This window comes from Chanodichthys erythropterus, chromosome 22 (assembly GCF_024489055.1).
Source record: "Chanodichthys erythropterus isolate Z2021 chromosome 22, ASM2448905v1, whole genome shotgun sequence".
Classification (NCBI taxonomy): Eukaryota; Metazoa; Chordata; class Actinopteri; order Cypriniformes; family Xenocyprididae; genus Chanodichthys; species Chanodichthys erythropterus.
The window spans coordinates 5,300,218-5,317,561 of NC_090242.1; the positions used below are offsets into that span (position 1 = coordinate 5,300,218).

Consider the following 17,344-nt stretch of genomic DNA (forward strand, 5'->3'; position numbering starts at 1 on the left):
CAGCCAATACCCAGGTAATATGCGTGCTAATAAAGGATTTAATATATTTTTAGTACCTTTCATTAATTTAGGTTTACATCTTTATACTGATGAAAAAAATAATAGAGATATTACACTCAACATTTGTACTAGTAGAGGTTTCATTTGACATGTATACTGACATTCATTAGAGTTGATGCATAATCAACAGACACATCCACTACTCTCCTTTAACCATCATTATTTGATGAAACCATTAGGTTTCAATTTCCAGCTCTCCTGTTGTGCACAAGATCCCCTGCTCAATAATTCATCAGGACTATGGAAAGCAGCTGGACTGCTCCAGTCTTTCCTTAATATTTATCTTCCACAGTTCTTCCTCCTGTTCTTTACAAGACCACTGGGAATTTCATATGAGAGGGACTATGGAGGAGCTCCATGGGCAACCAGGCACCTTGATTGAGGGTAAGCCTAAAAAGGTGAGGTTCAAGCTGGCCTCGTCATACAGCGGCAGGGTCCTGAAGCATGTGTATGAAGATGGACAGGAGCTGGATAGTCCAGAGGAGCAGTATCCTCACAGCTTCATCCACAACAAGATGGAGATGGGACATCTGTGTGGCTTAGAAGACATGCAGGACCAGAGTTTCTTCCCTCCAACAGGTCTGATTGCCCAGAGGATAAATGTCTATCGAGGAGTGACAGGATGCAATTCCCTGGCATGTGGAGATTTTCAACAGGATAATAAAGTAAGCCCTGCACTAAAAACTGAATTTCTTTTACTTTATTTTAAGATGACAGCTACACATGGTACATGTACTTATAGCAATAAAAAAAAAAAATGTCAGAAAGATACTGTCCTGATGTCATAGTAAAGAAGAAGGAAAAAAAAAAAAAAAAGAATTAATATGTTGAAAAGAAAAGTTTAAATAGTGTGTATATATACCTTAAACAGTATATATATATACACACACACACACACGCACACACACACAGTGAAAGTGAAAAGTGACATATCAATAGGATTTCAATACAATAAACAATGAGATTTTAGTTTTTCAAAGAAAGTGTTTTTTTTTTTTTTTAGATAAAACTGGTATCAGTCTCAGACAGGTTTGTTAAATAGTTTGCCAGGTCTACTTAGGTAAATTTAAACCCTACTTATAGAGGTTGTTCCACATTATTAAGCAAGTTATAGTTCTCATGCAACATGGGGAGGAAGGAAGGTTCTTTCTGAAGATGAAAAGCATGAAATGTTCTGCAAGATGCATGAAAACAAGTAATATTGTGTGACAACTAAATGGAAATTATCAAACTATCAAAAGATTTGTGAGTAATTTACAGCACATGAGAACTCGGTCAGATAAAGGCTTATTAATGAAAGTTTCTGTCAGAAAAACAATAATAATAATAATAATAATAATAATAATAATTGTACTAAAAGGACAGTTATAAAAAAGCCACTGAGCAGCAAACAGGTATTTCTGAAGCTACTGGTGTCTGTTGTGTCTCAAGAACCTCTCCAGGCAGGCTGGCAGTTGTGCGTAAAGTTGCATTTCAGCCACATATAACCAAAGTTCACAAAGAGAAACATTTTCCCCTACCAAAACACCACACTGTCCCTTCCAGTGCCCCGTGTAAGCCGCCTGACAACCCTGCACCTGCTGGGGTGGAAGAAGGGACAAGGCTTTGCTCGGAGAAAGTCGATCACTGCTGCTCCTTATTACCCACTTAACGTTTGTTTGCCCATATAATCTTTAGGGTATTAGGTTAGCTAATTTGGCTTGCTGTCCACTGAGGAGGGGCTCGATGAAGCAGCTTCAGCTCGAGCTGTAATATACCCCCCCAGTGAATAAATATAGGATATGATATGATACATAGGGCAAGGTACCTGAGATGAAGGTGGAGTTTGGGGAGGTGGAGGGATGCTGGAACAGCTGAGACTGAAGAGAGGTAAGCAGCTGCTTATATACTCTGGCTGTTGATTGGAAGATTAGATGGGCTCGCTCCTTCCTAAATTACATTTAGGAACTTCACAAAGTGAGACTCTTTGGATAACACTGGGAAAGCATGCCTATTCCAAACAGAAAGAGACACTACGGAGACCACATTCTGCCCACAGGGAGGTAACATGTGGAGTTACACATATGGACTGGCCGTTAGGGCTATATATGGAAGGTCTCTGTGATAGTTCCAGCCTAGCTAGGGTTGATTTAGTACTGCGCAGAGACGGCAGAGCAGCTCTGCCAAGGGAAAGAAACAATCCACTGGGCCAACCTCTGCTTGGAGACAGCCTTTCCATTCTGCTGTCCTCCATAACAGACAAAGAGCAGCTGGTCCTGAAGCTCTGCATGCAGGATGGAGGTAGACAGCCTTCGCTCCAACCTTTCTTGCAGGAATCCAGAGGAGGAGATGGTGGGCGAGTTGTGACATGTGATGGGAGCGTAGACCACCCTGATGGTTGATGTATGCAATGGCTGTAGTGTTGTCTGTCCGTAACAGCACATGCTTACTCTCTAGCAGTGATAGAAGCAATGCAGGGCTAAGCCGAGGTCCTGATCAGGAGCCCGAGGCAGCATGCCCGTTGCAACAACAACATGCCTGGACACTTGTTCTAGGGGAACTCCTGCCCATATAAAAGCAAGGTCTGAAGGTTTGGCAGCAAGCCGGTGTGATTGCCACCTGGTGTGTATCGTGTAGCCATGCCCATCTCTGGCCACGTAGCCAGTGCAGAGGCGGTTTCATATGAAGTAACCCGAGCGGTGTGATTGCGGCTGTGGATGCCATATACCCTAGGAGCCCTTGAATGAATTCAGGCAGTTCAAAACTGACTGGGCATGCTCACTCGTAAGATGTGCTGTCATGTTGACTTAGGCCAAATCCATATAGAGAAAAGAGATTCTCTGCATGGGGAGAGCTTGCTCTTTTTCCCAGTTGAGCCTAAGCCCCAAATGGCTGAGGTGCCTGAACACCAAGTCCCTGTGTTCGCACTACTGTTCTTGTGAGCGGGACAGGATGAGCCAGTCGTCGAGGTAGTTGAGCACCGTGCTCCCTCAGAGGAACAAGGGCTGCCTCCATGACCTTCATGAAGATGCGAGCTGTCAGGGACAGCCCAAAGGGTAGGACCTTGTACTGAAAGCATAAGAACGGTCTGTGTCAATGAAGAATTGATTATAATTTTATAAACTGTAATAACTAGCTGGAGCCATATGGATTACTTTTATGATGGATGGATGCACTTTTGGGGGCTTAAAAAATGGTACCATTTACTCCCATTATAAAGATCCCATTATTTAATATAACTCTGATTGTGTTTGGCTGAAAGAAGAAAGACATTTACATCTAGGATGGTTTGAAGGTGAGTAAATGATGGGACAATGTACATTTTGGGATGAACTATCTCTTTAAATGTGAGAGTGTGCCACACTTCCTTATATACCTGCTTTGTGGGCGGGATTCACAATGCAAATCTCACTCGCCAATGTCCATTGGCTTGTTTTGTTTACACTCAAAGGTGACTGGGCTTTCAGGCGAGATCCCAATTTATCAGTTCAGTTCTGACGTAACGTGAATGTGACTGACTGATAGGGAACTAATGTTAACATTGCTTTCAAATTAGGCCTTTCTCTTTACAATTCACTGTGATAAGTGTTGCTGATTTGCTGCTTTTAATCATTTAACTGCGTAATTTAATAGTTTCTTTAAAATTGATCAATACTTTGCTTGCAAAATCATTCCAGCCCAAGAATATTATCTATTAATTCCATGGGACATTCTTTAAATCTTGCAACAGTAACTAAGTTGGGCTAAGTTTAGCAAAAAGTCAATTGTTGTGGGCGAAACACAGTGTGTTTTTTGTAAGGGTTCCTTATCGTCCTCCTCATTATGTTTAGTTAGTTTGATTCTGGCACATTAATGCAGTAAAACATTTTCTACCAGTCAGTTTTTATGCCACACTGTTACTAATTCATAGTTCCCAGATCTAATAATAGACCCACACTCCAACACAACTTCTAAACATAGGCATGCAATTACATCCCATTCGCAAGGATATTCTCAGCTTTGAACCATTGTGAACTGTTTTGTTTCTCTGCCTCAAATCTGAACAAGAAAAGAACATCATTCAAATATATAGACTGAACAACCTTAAACAATGTGAATCCTTAAGTAAGACTGAAAGTTAATTTGCTTTTTTGCATAGTTCTATAAAGATTATATTTTCATTGAAATGTCACCTGTGACATGCTGTTGAAAGACTAAACTGCTAAAGATTTTCCCTTGCATATCAACGTCAAAAAACAGCAACAACAAACAACCTGACAGTATCTTTATCATATTCTTCATCACAAGATCCCTGATCCTCGACATGTAAACTAACCCAATTCATCAGTGGCTCACAATTTAAAAAAAAAAACAAAACAGCCATGGTACTGTGGGTAGTGCACAGGCTCATGATGCATAAAGGGCAGTTAGCTTATGGGGATGCAGGTTTCAGTCTGGCCTGCATCATGTCCTAATCCTTTTCCCTATGGCTTTCTCAGTGGTTTCCTCTTTCTCTTGACTTGACTTTAAAAAGTCCATTAAAGTCAAATAGATCCAGAGTAAAATATAGCTGCAAGCAGCAATTATCGAGGCCAAGCACAAAAAGGAACAATGAGTCATGCAAGCATGCTGGGAGCTTCAGAAATACTGCAACAATAAGTAATAAAAGCTGTTTTTAGTTTATTTTAATCAAAATGGATGAAAAATCACAAATCCAATCACTGTAATATGATTAACCTGCTTATTACTTTAGACCAATATGTGGCGCTGTTACCAAATTGATGTTGTGTGGTCATTGTGAGGAGACGATGACACATACAAAGTTGTGTCCTTTTCAATATGAAAAGCTTTTGATAACGTTTTGCAAGCATGGTCTGAAGATGGTCTGATTTGATTTCGAGTTCGAAAAAAGTCATTTTTTCAGTAAATTCGAATCAGGAATGAGAGGGAAAATTTTTTTTTTTTTCTAGTCCTTACAGTTCAAAAGTTATTAGCATAAACATAAGTGAAATTTTGGATATTTGGTGGTGCTGGAGGGATTGAGTTAGAGACTCCAAATTCAAATAGAATGCTTTTTCTCAAGATGTAATATAAGTCTAAGGTGTCCACTGAATGTGTCTGTGAAGTTTCAGCTCAAAATATCCCATAGATTTGTTTTTTATAAATTTTTTTAACTGCCTATTTTGGGGCATCATTAAATATGTGCCGATTCAGGCTGCTTCCCCTTTAAATGCTCGCGCTCCCTGCCCCCAACTGTTACATAACAGTCTGTGTTATAGTGAGATTCGCCTGTTCTTCTGAGGTCTTTTAAACACACAAGATTTACATAAGAAGGAGGAAACAATGGTATTTGAGACTCACTGTATGTCATTTCCTTGTACTGAACTCTTGTTATTCAACTATGCCAAGGTAAATTAAATTTTCAATTCTATGGCACCTTTAAAGGGTTAGTTCACTCAAAAATGAAAATTCTGTCATTAATTACTCACCCTCGTTCCACACCCGTAAGACCTTCTTTCATCTTCGGAAAACAGCAAGACAATTAACACTTTCAGATGCCCAGAAAGCTACTAAAAACATATTTAAAACAGTTCATGTGACTACAGTGTTTCAACCTTAATGTTATGAAGCGACGAGAATACTTTTTGTGCACCAATAAAAACAAATTAACGACTTTATTCAACAGTATCTTGTGATGGGCGATTTCAAAACACTGCTTCACGAAGCTTCGAATCTTTACGAATCTATTGTTTCGAATCAGTGGTTCGGAGCGTGTATCAAACTGCCAAAGTCATGCCCCACAGTGGTGAACCACTGACATTTTTAAAACACTTATGACGTAACGAAGTCTCGGGCATAAAGTGAAAAATGTCAAGAAGATACTATCTTGATGTCAAAAATCATAAAAAGAATTACATTTTTGAAAAGAAAGCCTTAAGCAATTTGTCATATTCTTGTAGACTGATTATTAATTTTGATAATAATAAGGTCTTCACTGCTTATTAATTAACAAAATACTTTTGTGCTCCAAATCAAGATCCACAAAACAGGAAATTATATCATTTATTATATAAGAGGTCCCCTGCAGACCCTCATGACTGTCTTTTTGTCAAGTTTATGTTCTGTTATGTGTACTCTTTTGTTTTGTTTTTGGATATTCTATTCTATTTCCTTCAGTTCCTGTTTCCCTTCTCTGTTTAGTTTTGGTAATTCCCTTAGTGGTGGCACCCAATTGATTTGATCTATTTTAGTTCAAATTAACAGCAGAGTAAGATATTACTTGCCACTGCTATTACCCTAGTCATTGCTTATAGAGCAACATACAGTATAGTCAATACCTTTGTGTGCCACCTACAACCTACTACAAGCTCTAATCTTCAGCACAATACAACCACAAAAACTTCAACACAACAGGAACTCTTTCAAATGTCAAACACCTCATTAAACTGTCAGGTGACTGCAGAAGACCCAGAGGCAAAAGAGAATGTTGACAGTATTTATTGAGTCCCACAAACAAACAGAACAGAAGCAGTCTGCCAGGCGTCAAATCTTTGCACGCTGCAGCTGGAGAACAGAAGATAGTCGACAGAAAACCTCCCGTTAATGTCCCAGACCAACTGCAGCAACGTGGTCCTGCTGGAGAGTCCCAGGTGGCGGATGATGGAGACCCAGGCTGGCAGATGGACGAAACCAGGCCTGCAGACAGGAATAACTGCACGGCGGATCACGATAGCAGGAACAGGAGATAGCTCTGGGACTGGGACCGAGACTCAGGTTCAAAACAGCACACACACACACACACACACAAAGAGTGCTACAAAGAGCAACAGAGAGCATCAAACAATTACCCGACACAGACAAGAACAACGAACAGGAAGAAGTAGGCAGCGCAAACAAGACGAAGACACAGAACAGCTGCGTGCGCAGGAGCGTGGACGCGAACGGCAACAAGGACCCGCTGACACAAATGAAAGAAAAGTAGAGAAGGAAAAAAAACACAACACAAACACGCTCAAACCTGGCTCATGACATAAACATTAGCAATTTTTAAAAATAACTCTTAATTTCAACATTTACTCACCTTATCCAGTTCATATGCAAAGCATGCTATAGGAACTTGAAATCCATTGCCCTATATCAAGTTATCAAATTATTAAGACAATTTCATTAAGTTATACTTTTTTTCCTAAATCAATCAGTGACAAGAACGTTGGGTTACACTTTATTTTAGTGTCTTTGTTACATGTAGTTACTATAGTAATAACTATAAATTATGCATATTTACATGTAGCTAACCCTAAAATAAACCGAATCCTAACCATAACCATATAGTAAGTACATGTAGTTAATAAATATTACTCATTACTTAAATGAATAATTACACTGTAACATGGACACCATAAAAATAAAGTGTAACGAACATTGTTTTTAAAAGTAGATACACAACATAATATAGTAAGTTGGCCATTAGTATTAAGCATTACTTACTTTGTAATTACATAGTAATAAACAATATGATGTAAATTTTAACCATATGAGATTTATGAACTATATCCTATGAAAAATGTACTGAGGGGGTACTGTCAGAGTATCGGATGTTAATACCATTCAAGTACCATGTTATTGAAATGGTACTTCAAGTAATTTCAAAGAATATAATAGTAGTACTATGGTACATATTAAAAAAAAAAAAAAAAAAAACTATTGTAGTACTATGGTACTTTTTGGAAACTTCTGCTTAGTGATTCTGTGTTTGTTTTTACAGGGACCTGTATTAGATTTTGGAAAGATTATTATCTACACCAGTAACCTGAAGATTATTCGAGCTCCTCACAGAAGGGGAGAGTCTAGAAGGGGAGAGTCTAGAAGGAGTCCTCACCGTAGTCAGGACAGAAAAGAAAGTTCACCAGGACGGGAGTCCCGGAGCAAAGGAAGACACAGAGCAACACGATCCCACACAGAGGAACCAGATGTAATGACTGAACAAAAGGTATCCACAGTCTGAAGTTCACTAGACTATAAATACTCTTGATTCAATGCTTAATCTCTGTTCTACTAGACAGACTTTAATTTGTCTGCTCATACCATGGTTGCTTATAATTATGGTTCGAGATTTGGACAAAGGGTTAACCCTAACTATTAAACTTTGACATGTAACTCAGTACGGACATGAATGATATCTCAAATATTCGGCATATTGAGGAGATATAGTCTAAAATTTGATTAGATTAGATTCTACCAGCACCATGACTTGGGGACATGCTCTTTTGAATCAGTATGAAACCATCCCTTGTGATGGCAACATGTTTTTGACTGTCCCATAGACCATTATAAACTTTGTTCATTGTTCACTGTAGTTTGTAACAGTGGCTGTGGTATATTTTTGTAGTTGTTCAGAGCTGCATTGTACTTTATAACTCATGACATAAAATTCACAAAGCAATGATTAAGACATTTGCAGAATGTTATCTGCTGCTGAAACAATTCGTCATGATTAATGACTCTTTTTCTGAAACACCATTGAAAACAATGAACCATGACATGAATCCTTGTACATTTCATAAAATCTTTCACTGTACTCAATCTTTCTGTTCTGTCTATCAAAATATAGTATAATTCTAAAACACAAGCTACATCTACATCATGTAAAATATATACATCAGGACCAAAAACAATTGGTAATAAACCTTAGTACTCCATGGAGTGATAGAGTTACCTTCAAACGTTTCTATTATTCAGCTAGCTATATAAAAAAGCCAATAGATTCTCTAAAATAATATACTTAACCCTTGTGCAACCTTATGGACATTTTTGTCCATTTCAGTTTTGTTTTTTGTTATAAGTGTGCCTTTGTTAATGCCAACTACATGAATTTTGGCTCAGGTGTTTATTTTTATTGGCATTTTAATATTTTACCATCATTTCCTTCAAAAAAAAAAATTTTACCCTCCGTACAAAAAATACTCACACTCAGGACCTTAAGGACAAAAATGTCCACATTGAAACTGCAATTTTTTAACCCAGGGCCATTTGACTATAAAATTATACAATATTTGCAAATAGGCATTCATTCTATCGGCAAGGCTTCAGATTCTACATTTTTACCATTTTTTAATAGATTGTGCCATATTTTCTAATTTGGCATATAAAAGAAATACTTTATTTGTGTTTTCTGCTTATGCATATTATAGAGTAAATTTGAAAAATAATGCAGCTATAATTGTGTATAATTGTAAGGATGTCAGAGTGTAGTTTGCATGTGTTTACTGAAAATTTAATGTGTGTATTTAGTTTGAAAGAAATTATATTGTACTGGCAATCAAAAATCCCTCTCCATGTACTGTATGAGTCACACCCTTGGCAGGGTCATAGGGCCATGTGAAAACTATGAAAAACGTCTAAGAAGGTTAATGAGCTTTGAGGGTTTTCTTTTTCGACCAAACACGCATCTTAACCCTTGATTGCACTTTTTCACTTGTTATTGTTTTTGTTCGGAGATAAAAGGTACGTTTAAATTTGAAGTAGAAGTTCAGAAGCCCCTAAACACATTGTTTTAGTTTTCACCACAAGAAAATGCTGATTGTTTAGTCTGGTAAATTTTATACAAAGTTTGAGTTCACACAGGTGTCCTCACAGCCAAACCTATAAATATGTGATGCTTAAGGGGTTGATCGTTTCATTGTTTGCAAGATGTGAAGAGACGTTACTCAGCAGAGGAAGCTCTGAAGCTAGTGTTGCCCACTGACAGTGAGCACACAGATGCATTAGAAGCTGAGGATGTGAAGAAACCAATTTGTAAAGCGTTACATTTCTGAAAATGAATGTTTGGTAATTATGAATAGAAGAGATGCTGAAAAAAAAAAAAAAAAAAAAAGTCAGTGAAAGTGGAAAAAAAAAAAATATATAATATTTCTATGACAGTTTTTTTGGCATGGACATTTTTGTCCATTATGGACCTAAGTGTTAGTTTTTGTCAAAAATCTGACACTACATAAAAAATATAAATGCCTCAAAATTAATGATGTTGTTCTTCATTGAAATACAAAAGAATCTAATAAGCAAAGAAAAAAAAGATGCTGGTTAAAAAATTGACATCAGTGAAAGTGGAAAAAAATATTAATAAATCATATTTCTATGACAGTTTTTTTGGCATGGACATTTTTGTCCATTTTGCATCTATGTGTAACTTTTTTTTTGAATGCACAAGGATTAAGTGCAAACTGAATGTAATGTTTTCAGATAATCAATTTACTTATAAGGTCTTTGAAATATGGTTAAAGTGTACTATTGAATGTATTGACAAGCATTTACGGTAAACTAAAATATACTTTAATGTAATGATTAAGTTGGAATTTAGTAAATATAATAAATATTACTTCAAATGTAATATCAAATAACACACTACAGTTACAGTTATAATACAGCACTGTACATGTGCTTTAATATAGTCAGCACATAAAAATAAGTGTTCTTCTTTACAGCCTGTAAAATATTATTAAAATATACTGATGTAAAATGTACGGCGACTTAGTTTAGTCGTGGCCACAACATATTAACTTGTGGGAACGTGATATGTCGAGGGCCCCAGGGTTATTTTCTTTTGCGATCTGCAGAAGAAGGTATTACGTACACATGAGAAAATGAGCTACAGGATATACTTTAAGACATGAAAGGGCAACAAGCTGCAAGCTTGTAGTATAGTGGGCACTTAGCTTTATCATTTTGCTTGCTTGTGCACCATGCTTGTTTGCAGTTCGTTTACTTTTTTTGTTTGTGCAGCAGGAAGCAGGCTCATGTGAACAGTGCGGAGGTTCAGGATGTGCGCCATGCTCCCTCTGTCATGGAAGCAAACTGTCCATGCTGGCCAATCGCTTCAATGAGTCAATCAGAGAGCTGCGCTGTCCAGCGTGCAACCCCCACGGCCTAGAGCGGTGCCAGTCCTGCACACACTAACACATCTGATGCCAAGCTGTGTCGGATGGAGATCTGACCCTTTGAGGTGTGAACGAAAGTGCATTTTGGATTAGTGTGTAAATATAAGAGCTTGAGGGCGGAATGAGCTGCTGGAAAGAACTGCAAAGAGAGTCATTACAGATTCACCAGAAACCTGCTTAGTGGCTGATATGAAATCGGGAGGGAAATGGAATCTCAAAGACAGGAAAGTAACAAGAGAGGAATAAAGGGTGTTCATTACTTTATGACAGATGTAGAGTACATTGTACATTGCACTGATGTGAGACATGAATATTTTCTGAATATGGACTAATTAAACTACAACTATGGCTCAAATACATGTAAAGCATGTAAAGTGTTGTTTATGGCCTTTTTGACATACATATTAGTAATATTACTATTTTTTGACAAAAGGCTGATTCTTCAATAAGTGGAACTTTTCTGTCCCCTATGTAGATTTAAAAAAAAAAAAGATCATAAAAAAGAAATTCTACTTTTTTCACATTTTCCTAGGAAAATTGTGTTTAAGATTAGTTTGATATTTACGTGTGCATTTTTATATATATAAAAATAATCGCTGTACCCAGTACTGCTGTTATTACCACCACGCAAAGCATTTTAAATAACAATTGGTAATGCTTACAATAAGGTCCCATTAGTTAATGATAGTTAATTCATTAATTAACATTAAAAAACAATGAGCAATATATTTGTTACATTAATCTTTGTCAATGTTAGTCAATAAAAATACAACTGGGTCCCACTTTATATTACAGTTTTTTACAGACGCTAGGACACATTTCTCAATACTTAGGTCACTTTTGCAAAACTCTTCACACAGTGAGCACAACAAGTCTATGTGGGCTAAACTGAGGATCAATTATCATTGTTTTGGCACAAAACAATGACTACATCTCTCAAATTTCATGAATTCTTTTCTCACTCAGACACAACAACTGCCAAAACTCTTTGTACGTACAGGCCAATTTGCACATGCTTACTGTTTTCAAAACTGTTAAACTTATGTTCAAAACAATAACATCATACAAAACTGAATAAGACATCAATTTGCTACATTTCTACAGTAATATTTTAATAAAATATATTTTAAATCTTAAAATTAAATGCTATAAAAACTATTGAATTGTATCTGTATCAGTGGATGGTATATATATATATATATATAAATTCTTGTATTTTGGAATTGAAATGAAAATGAAAAATTATAAAATAAATAAACGACATAAAATATTGACGAATTGTGCATCATGTCTGATTTATTCCAGTAACATATATTGCAGTGAATTATAAACAGAGATGTGTCTTTGTTTTACACAAGAAAACATTGTATAATGCTACATGTTGTTAGTGTTTTTTAGGTCATTGTTTTGTGGGTGACAATGTGTGTTTGTCAGCTGTCAACCTTTGCTAGTGTTCTGAAAGAATAAGTTGATTTGAGACCTGAATAAAGTGTTTTGGTAGTTGTAGTGCATTTTGAATGTGAAATGAACTGCTTTGCCAAGCTGAAAGTTGGTTAGGAGAACTGTGTGAAGAGTTTTGCAAAAGTGACCTAAGTATTGAGAAATGTGTCCTAGCGTATGTAAAAAAAAACTGTAAATGGCCTTAACTACTATGTACTTACATCAAAAAATAAGTACAATGTACTTATTGGGTTCATATTGAATTGCAAAACACTTTTGCTGCTATTGAGGTGGGATACGGGTAAGGTTAGGGAAAGCTCTGGTGGTATGGGTAGGTTTAAGGGTAGGTTTAAGGGTCAAGGCATGGGTCAACAGTGTGATTACAAATGTAATTACAGAAATTAATTACAGATGTAATTGCATGCAGGTGTTTTTAAAATATAAGTACAATGTAAAAACATGTATGTACACAATAAATGCATTGTATCAAATAATTAATTTAAATGCAAGTACATAGTAGTTAAAGCCACTTAATATAAAGTGGGTCCTACAACTGTTAGTAAGTTTAAGTAAGTTCAGGTCAAATTAAATAGTTTGAACAGGTTCAACTTTTGATTTTAATATTGTATTAGTAATTTTTTGGTCACATTTTAGTTTAGGGTTCAGTTTTCTCTAAGAACTAACTATTAACTACGATGTTTGCCTCAAACTCCTAATTACTGCATATTAATAATTAGTAAGGTAGTTGTTAAGTTTAGGTATTGGGTATAGGATTAAAGAATGTAGAATATGGCTATGCAAAATAAGGCATTAATATCTGCTTTATTAGTGGTAATAAACAGCCAAAATCCTAGTAATATTCATGCTAATAAGCAACTAGATAATAGTGAGATTTTTTTTTTAATTAACATAAACTAAGTAAATAAATAAAAAATAGAAATTTTGATGGAAATCCATAAAGCTGAGCGACAGTTTGAAATAGAAATATCAGTTTAGATTAAAATTATCATGATCAAACAGTTATTAAGTGTCATTATCAAAAGTGTTAGTAGTGCCTAACTATACACATCTGTAATTTGTCATGCATTAAAGGTACAGTATGTACAATTTTTGCAGTAAAATATCCAAAAACCACTAGGCTAGTGTTATATATTTTGTCCAGCTGATTACTAACAATATCTCTAATGTTTTCAACTACTTGTAAATCATGAGAAAATTCCCATTCTAAACAGTGACACGGGGCAGTGCAGTCGCCTGTCAATGACGTCAGTTACCTTTGTTACCGCCTTTACTGACGTAGAAACCACATGACAACAGTGCCGTGAACAAATGCGGAAGTAGTGTCTAGCGTCCAGCAAACCACTAGCTCACTTCAAGCAGTTCCTTATTTACTTCTTGCACATTTTATGGTGGATTTTGTTACTTATTTATGGAACATAATTACTGTTTACCATCTGCCGCTGGTTCTGTCGACAAGGACAGCTCCCATAAACTCATGACCGGAAAAGCGGAAGCGGCGCCGACGACTGTGTCATAATAAAAGTCCAGCTGCTCGTGAGGCGTGTGTTGATCAATCGCTCCAGCTCCTCGTTCAGCTCCACAACACTCGCTCCTGCTCTGCTTCATACTACAGTAACGTTAATAATCACATCCACGAACATGAGTTCTTCCAGACTCCAATCCCTATTCTTTTGCACCGTCCATTGAGATGGAGACCACATGTCCCAAGATTCCGCTCTAAAACTTGGCGTCATCAAACTACGCCTTTGTTTTGAATAGGCTTCTAGTGACCTCTAGCGGAAAAAAATATCACAAATTGTACCTTTAATGCATGAAATATAATTTCAGCAACTCAACTAAAAGACTAGTTTTACTGCTGTTCGTCAGATCCCCTGGTATGCAAATTAAAATGATCATACAAAAATGTACATGACTCAAGGGCCATTATTGTTCCTTATTGCTATTTAGGAAATATGAAATAGTTCTTAAAGCTTTGAGCTTTTGTTTTTCAGAGAGTTTTCATGCTGCACATCTTAAATCCCTCATAATTAAAGCTTCTAGCCTTCAGTTCTAATAACAACGCAGATACTGGCAGATTTCACATCACTGAATAAAACTATATAGGAGCTTGCTTGCTTGAATGCTACTTCTACTGCTGCAAAATGGGTGACATGCAAGTTGCTTGTAAACTTTGAGTCTATGGTAAAAATATATATATATATTTTGCATTTGCAATGTGAATTTGCTATGTGAATGCTATTTCAATAAAAAAGTCATGGCAAAAAAAATGGGTATTTTTCATGGGTATTAATCTATTCATTAGTCCCATCCACATTTTTACCCATGTGCTGCATTTTGGCTACAGTATGTGCCAAAAACTGGTCAACAAATTGTAATATTTTGGCTTGACAATCCATAATTGTCCTAAATTATTTAACTACTGTATTGGGGCAGCACAGAAGCAAAACTAGAGTTCCCTATATGTCAGTCACTTCGACATTGTGTTGTTGTTAACTAACATTAAAGGTGCCATATGTCCATTTCACAAGATGATATATAAGTCTAAGGTGTCCCCTGAATGTGTTTGTGAAGTTTCAGCTCAAAATACCCCATAGATTTTTTATTATACCATGTTGTAACTGCCTATTTTGGGGTGGGATTAAAAATGCGCTGATTTGGTGTTTGTACACCTTTAAATGCTCGTGCTCCCTGCCCCCAAGCTCGCGACTGCATTAAACACTGCATAAATAATACAGAAGTTGTTCACACAGCAAATATAACTCTCAAAATGAATCTATACAAACTGTTCATGATGCAGCATATCAGAACACGTAAGTTTGGCATGTATTTTGCGGATGTTTGCTAAATTTCGATTCTGAATGAGTTTGATAGTGTGCTGCACGGCTAACGTGGCTAAAGCTACACACTTTTTTGAATTATGTGGCAGTAGCTGAACAGCCAATCAGAATGATCCGACTGACTGACGAGCTCCGACACCGATTCAACATGTCGAATCGGCCGAAAAAAAGCCGACAAGGACCAACTTCAGCCGATGGTGCGGAACACACTGAGAAAACTTAGTCGGCCGAGAAACAAAAAACTGCCCGACGGCCGACCGTCGGCTTGGTGTGTTCCTGCTTTTACAGTCAGTGTTATGCTGGGATTAGCCCTTTTTTCCATGGTGTTTTTCAAGCATGAGATTTACATATGGAGGAGGAAACAATGGAGTTTGAGACTCACTGTATGTCATTTCCATGTACAGAACTCTTATTATTCAACTATGCCAAGGTAAATTTAATTTTCAATTCTATGGCACCTTTAAAGCGCATGTAAAGTAGCCTACTTGATTATAATTTAACTGTAGTGTTACAAATTACATATAAAATGTACTTAATATCTACTAAAGTAGAAAAAAATACTCTGAAGTGTTTAATAACAAATGCAGTTCTCAAAAGTGTTCTGAAAACATTAAGTGTTCTGAAACAAAAGTATATTATTTATAAATGTTATATTATTTAATTTTACATGATTTCTGTAAAAACTAATGAATCATTTTAAATATACACTAAAGTGTATTTCTTTTTCCACAAGGATAAGACTCTTCACATTTTAGCTTCCTGTTAGCCTGATCTGGCATCTTCAAATAAACAAATCTCTTAAAATCCCACCTTTCAGTCAATGCGTCAATGAAACGCTAGGCTTGTTCACAATAAAGTTCAAAATCATCCCTCCCCTACACACAAAAACAAGAGAAAAAAGAGAGATGAATATAAGCCTGTCAGGTTGCTCTTTGCTTTGAAGAAGTGGATTTTCTCAAACCATCCAAGCCAAACTTTATCTAGTTAGGCAGCAAAAAGTGTACAAAATGTCAGCAGTCTTGAGCGGGGGTGAGCGAGTCTGCAGCTAATGCTTTGACAGGTCTTAGTGATGTCAGAGACTTGTGCTTTGTCAAGGATCAGAGATGCTACTCCACTTTTCGCTTAATTGTTTGTGCTTGACAGGGCAGAGGTGATCAGATGTGTGTGGTTGTTGTTTTGTTGGTATTTTGTTGGTCAAAAGCCTCCGGTTTAGTACTCCCTAGATGAGACATCATGTTGTTCATTACAGGAAAGCATTTCAAGAAAATATCGGAGGTTAACTGGTCAAAGACTTGCGTAGTTGAACAACAACTCTCTGTTAAATGGGTAGGTCATAACATATGACTATTGCAGAGAAGCAATAATAACTCTTCATTTAACTTACATCCAGTGAAATGGTCCATATCTCACTTTTGAAATATTCTATACCAGTGGTTCCCAAACCTGTCCTGGAGGACCCCAGCCCTGCACATTTTGTATGTCTCCCTATTTCTGACACACCCATTTCAGGTCTTGCTGTTTCTACTAATGAGCACATAAGTTGAATCAGGTGTGATATATGAGGGAGACATACAAAATGTGCAGGGCTGGTTTGGGAACCACTGTTCTAAACAGTGAAACAACTAAATGGAACAGCAAGAAATGGTCATTAATGTGTTATTTTAGTGCATCACACAAGTCTGTAAGTGAGACAAGACTCGGTTTGTTTCATCTCAACAGAGCTTTGACTAAACAGCATAAGGTCTGGACCACATCTCAGCTTATAATAATCTGGTTTCGGGAATAAACACTCCATTCATTTTCTCCATAGGGAACTTGATTGTTAATGAGACAGACGTACTGTGAGTTCTGAGGTTGTTAATCGATGGTAAATTCTTTTGCTGAAGCCATCAGGCCTCATTATTTTAACTTATTTTTAAAATAATTGTGTTTAATAACTTAATTCACGGCAAGACACTACATAACCTTAGATGTTTTACAGAGCATTCCAACAGTGAGAGAGACAATTGTGAAAATTGTGTCAAAATAGCCTGCTAAGGAACGGGCACTCCCATGAAGCGCCGCAAATGATGTTTGCAGTCTCGCAATGCGGTC

The 17,344-nt window shown here is 36.8% G+C and overlaps 1 protein-coding gene across 1 annotated transcript; it reads left to right on the forward strand.

Annotated features, from left to right (window-relative positions):
• Positions 1-404: 404 nt before the first annotated feature.
• Positions 405-10,971, forward strand: LOC137012069 (glutaredoxin domain-containing cysteine-rich protein 2). The gene is made up of 3 exons (XM_067375072.1): positions 405-725; positions 7,784-8,008; positions 10,798-10,971. Exons 1-3 carry the CDS (start codon positions 405-407, stop codon positions 10,969-10,971), a joined length of 720 nt encoding a protein of 239 aa, XP_067231173.1.
• The last annotated feature ends 6,373 nt before the right edge of the window (positions 10,972-17,344 follow it).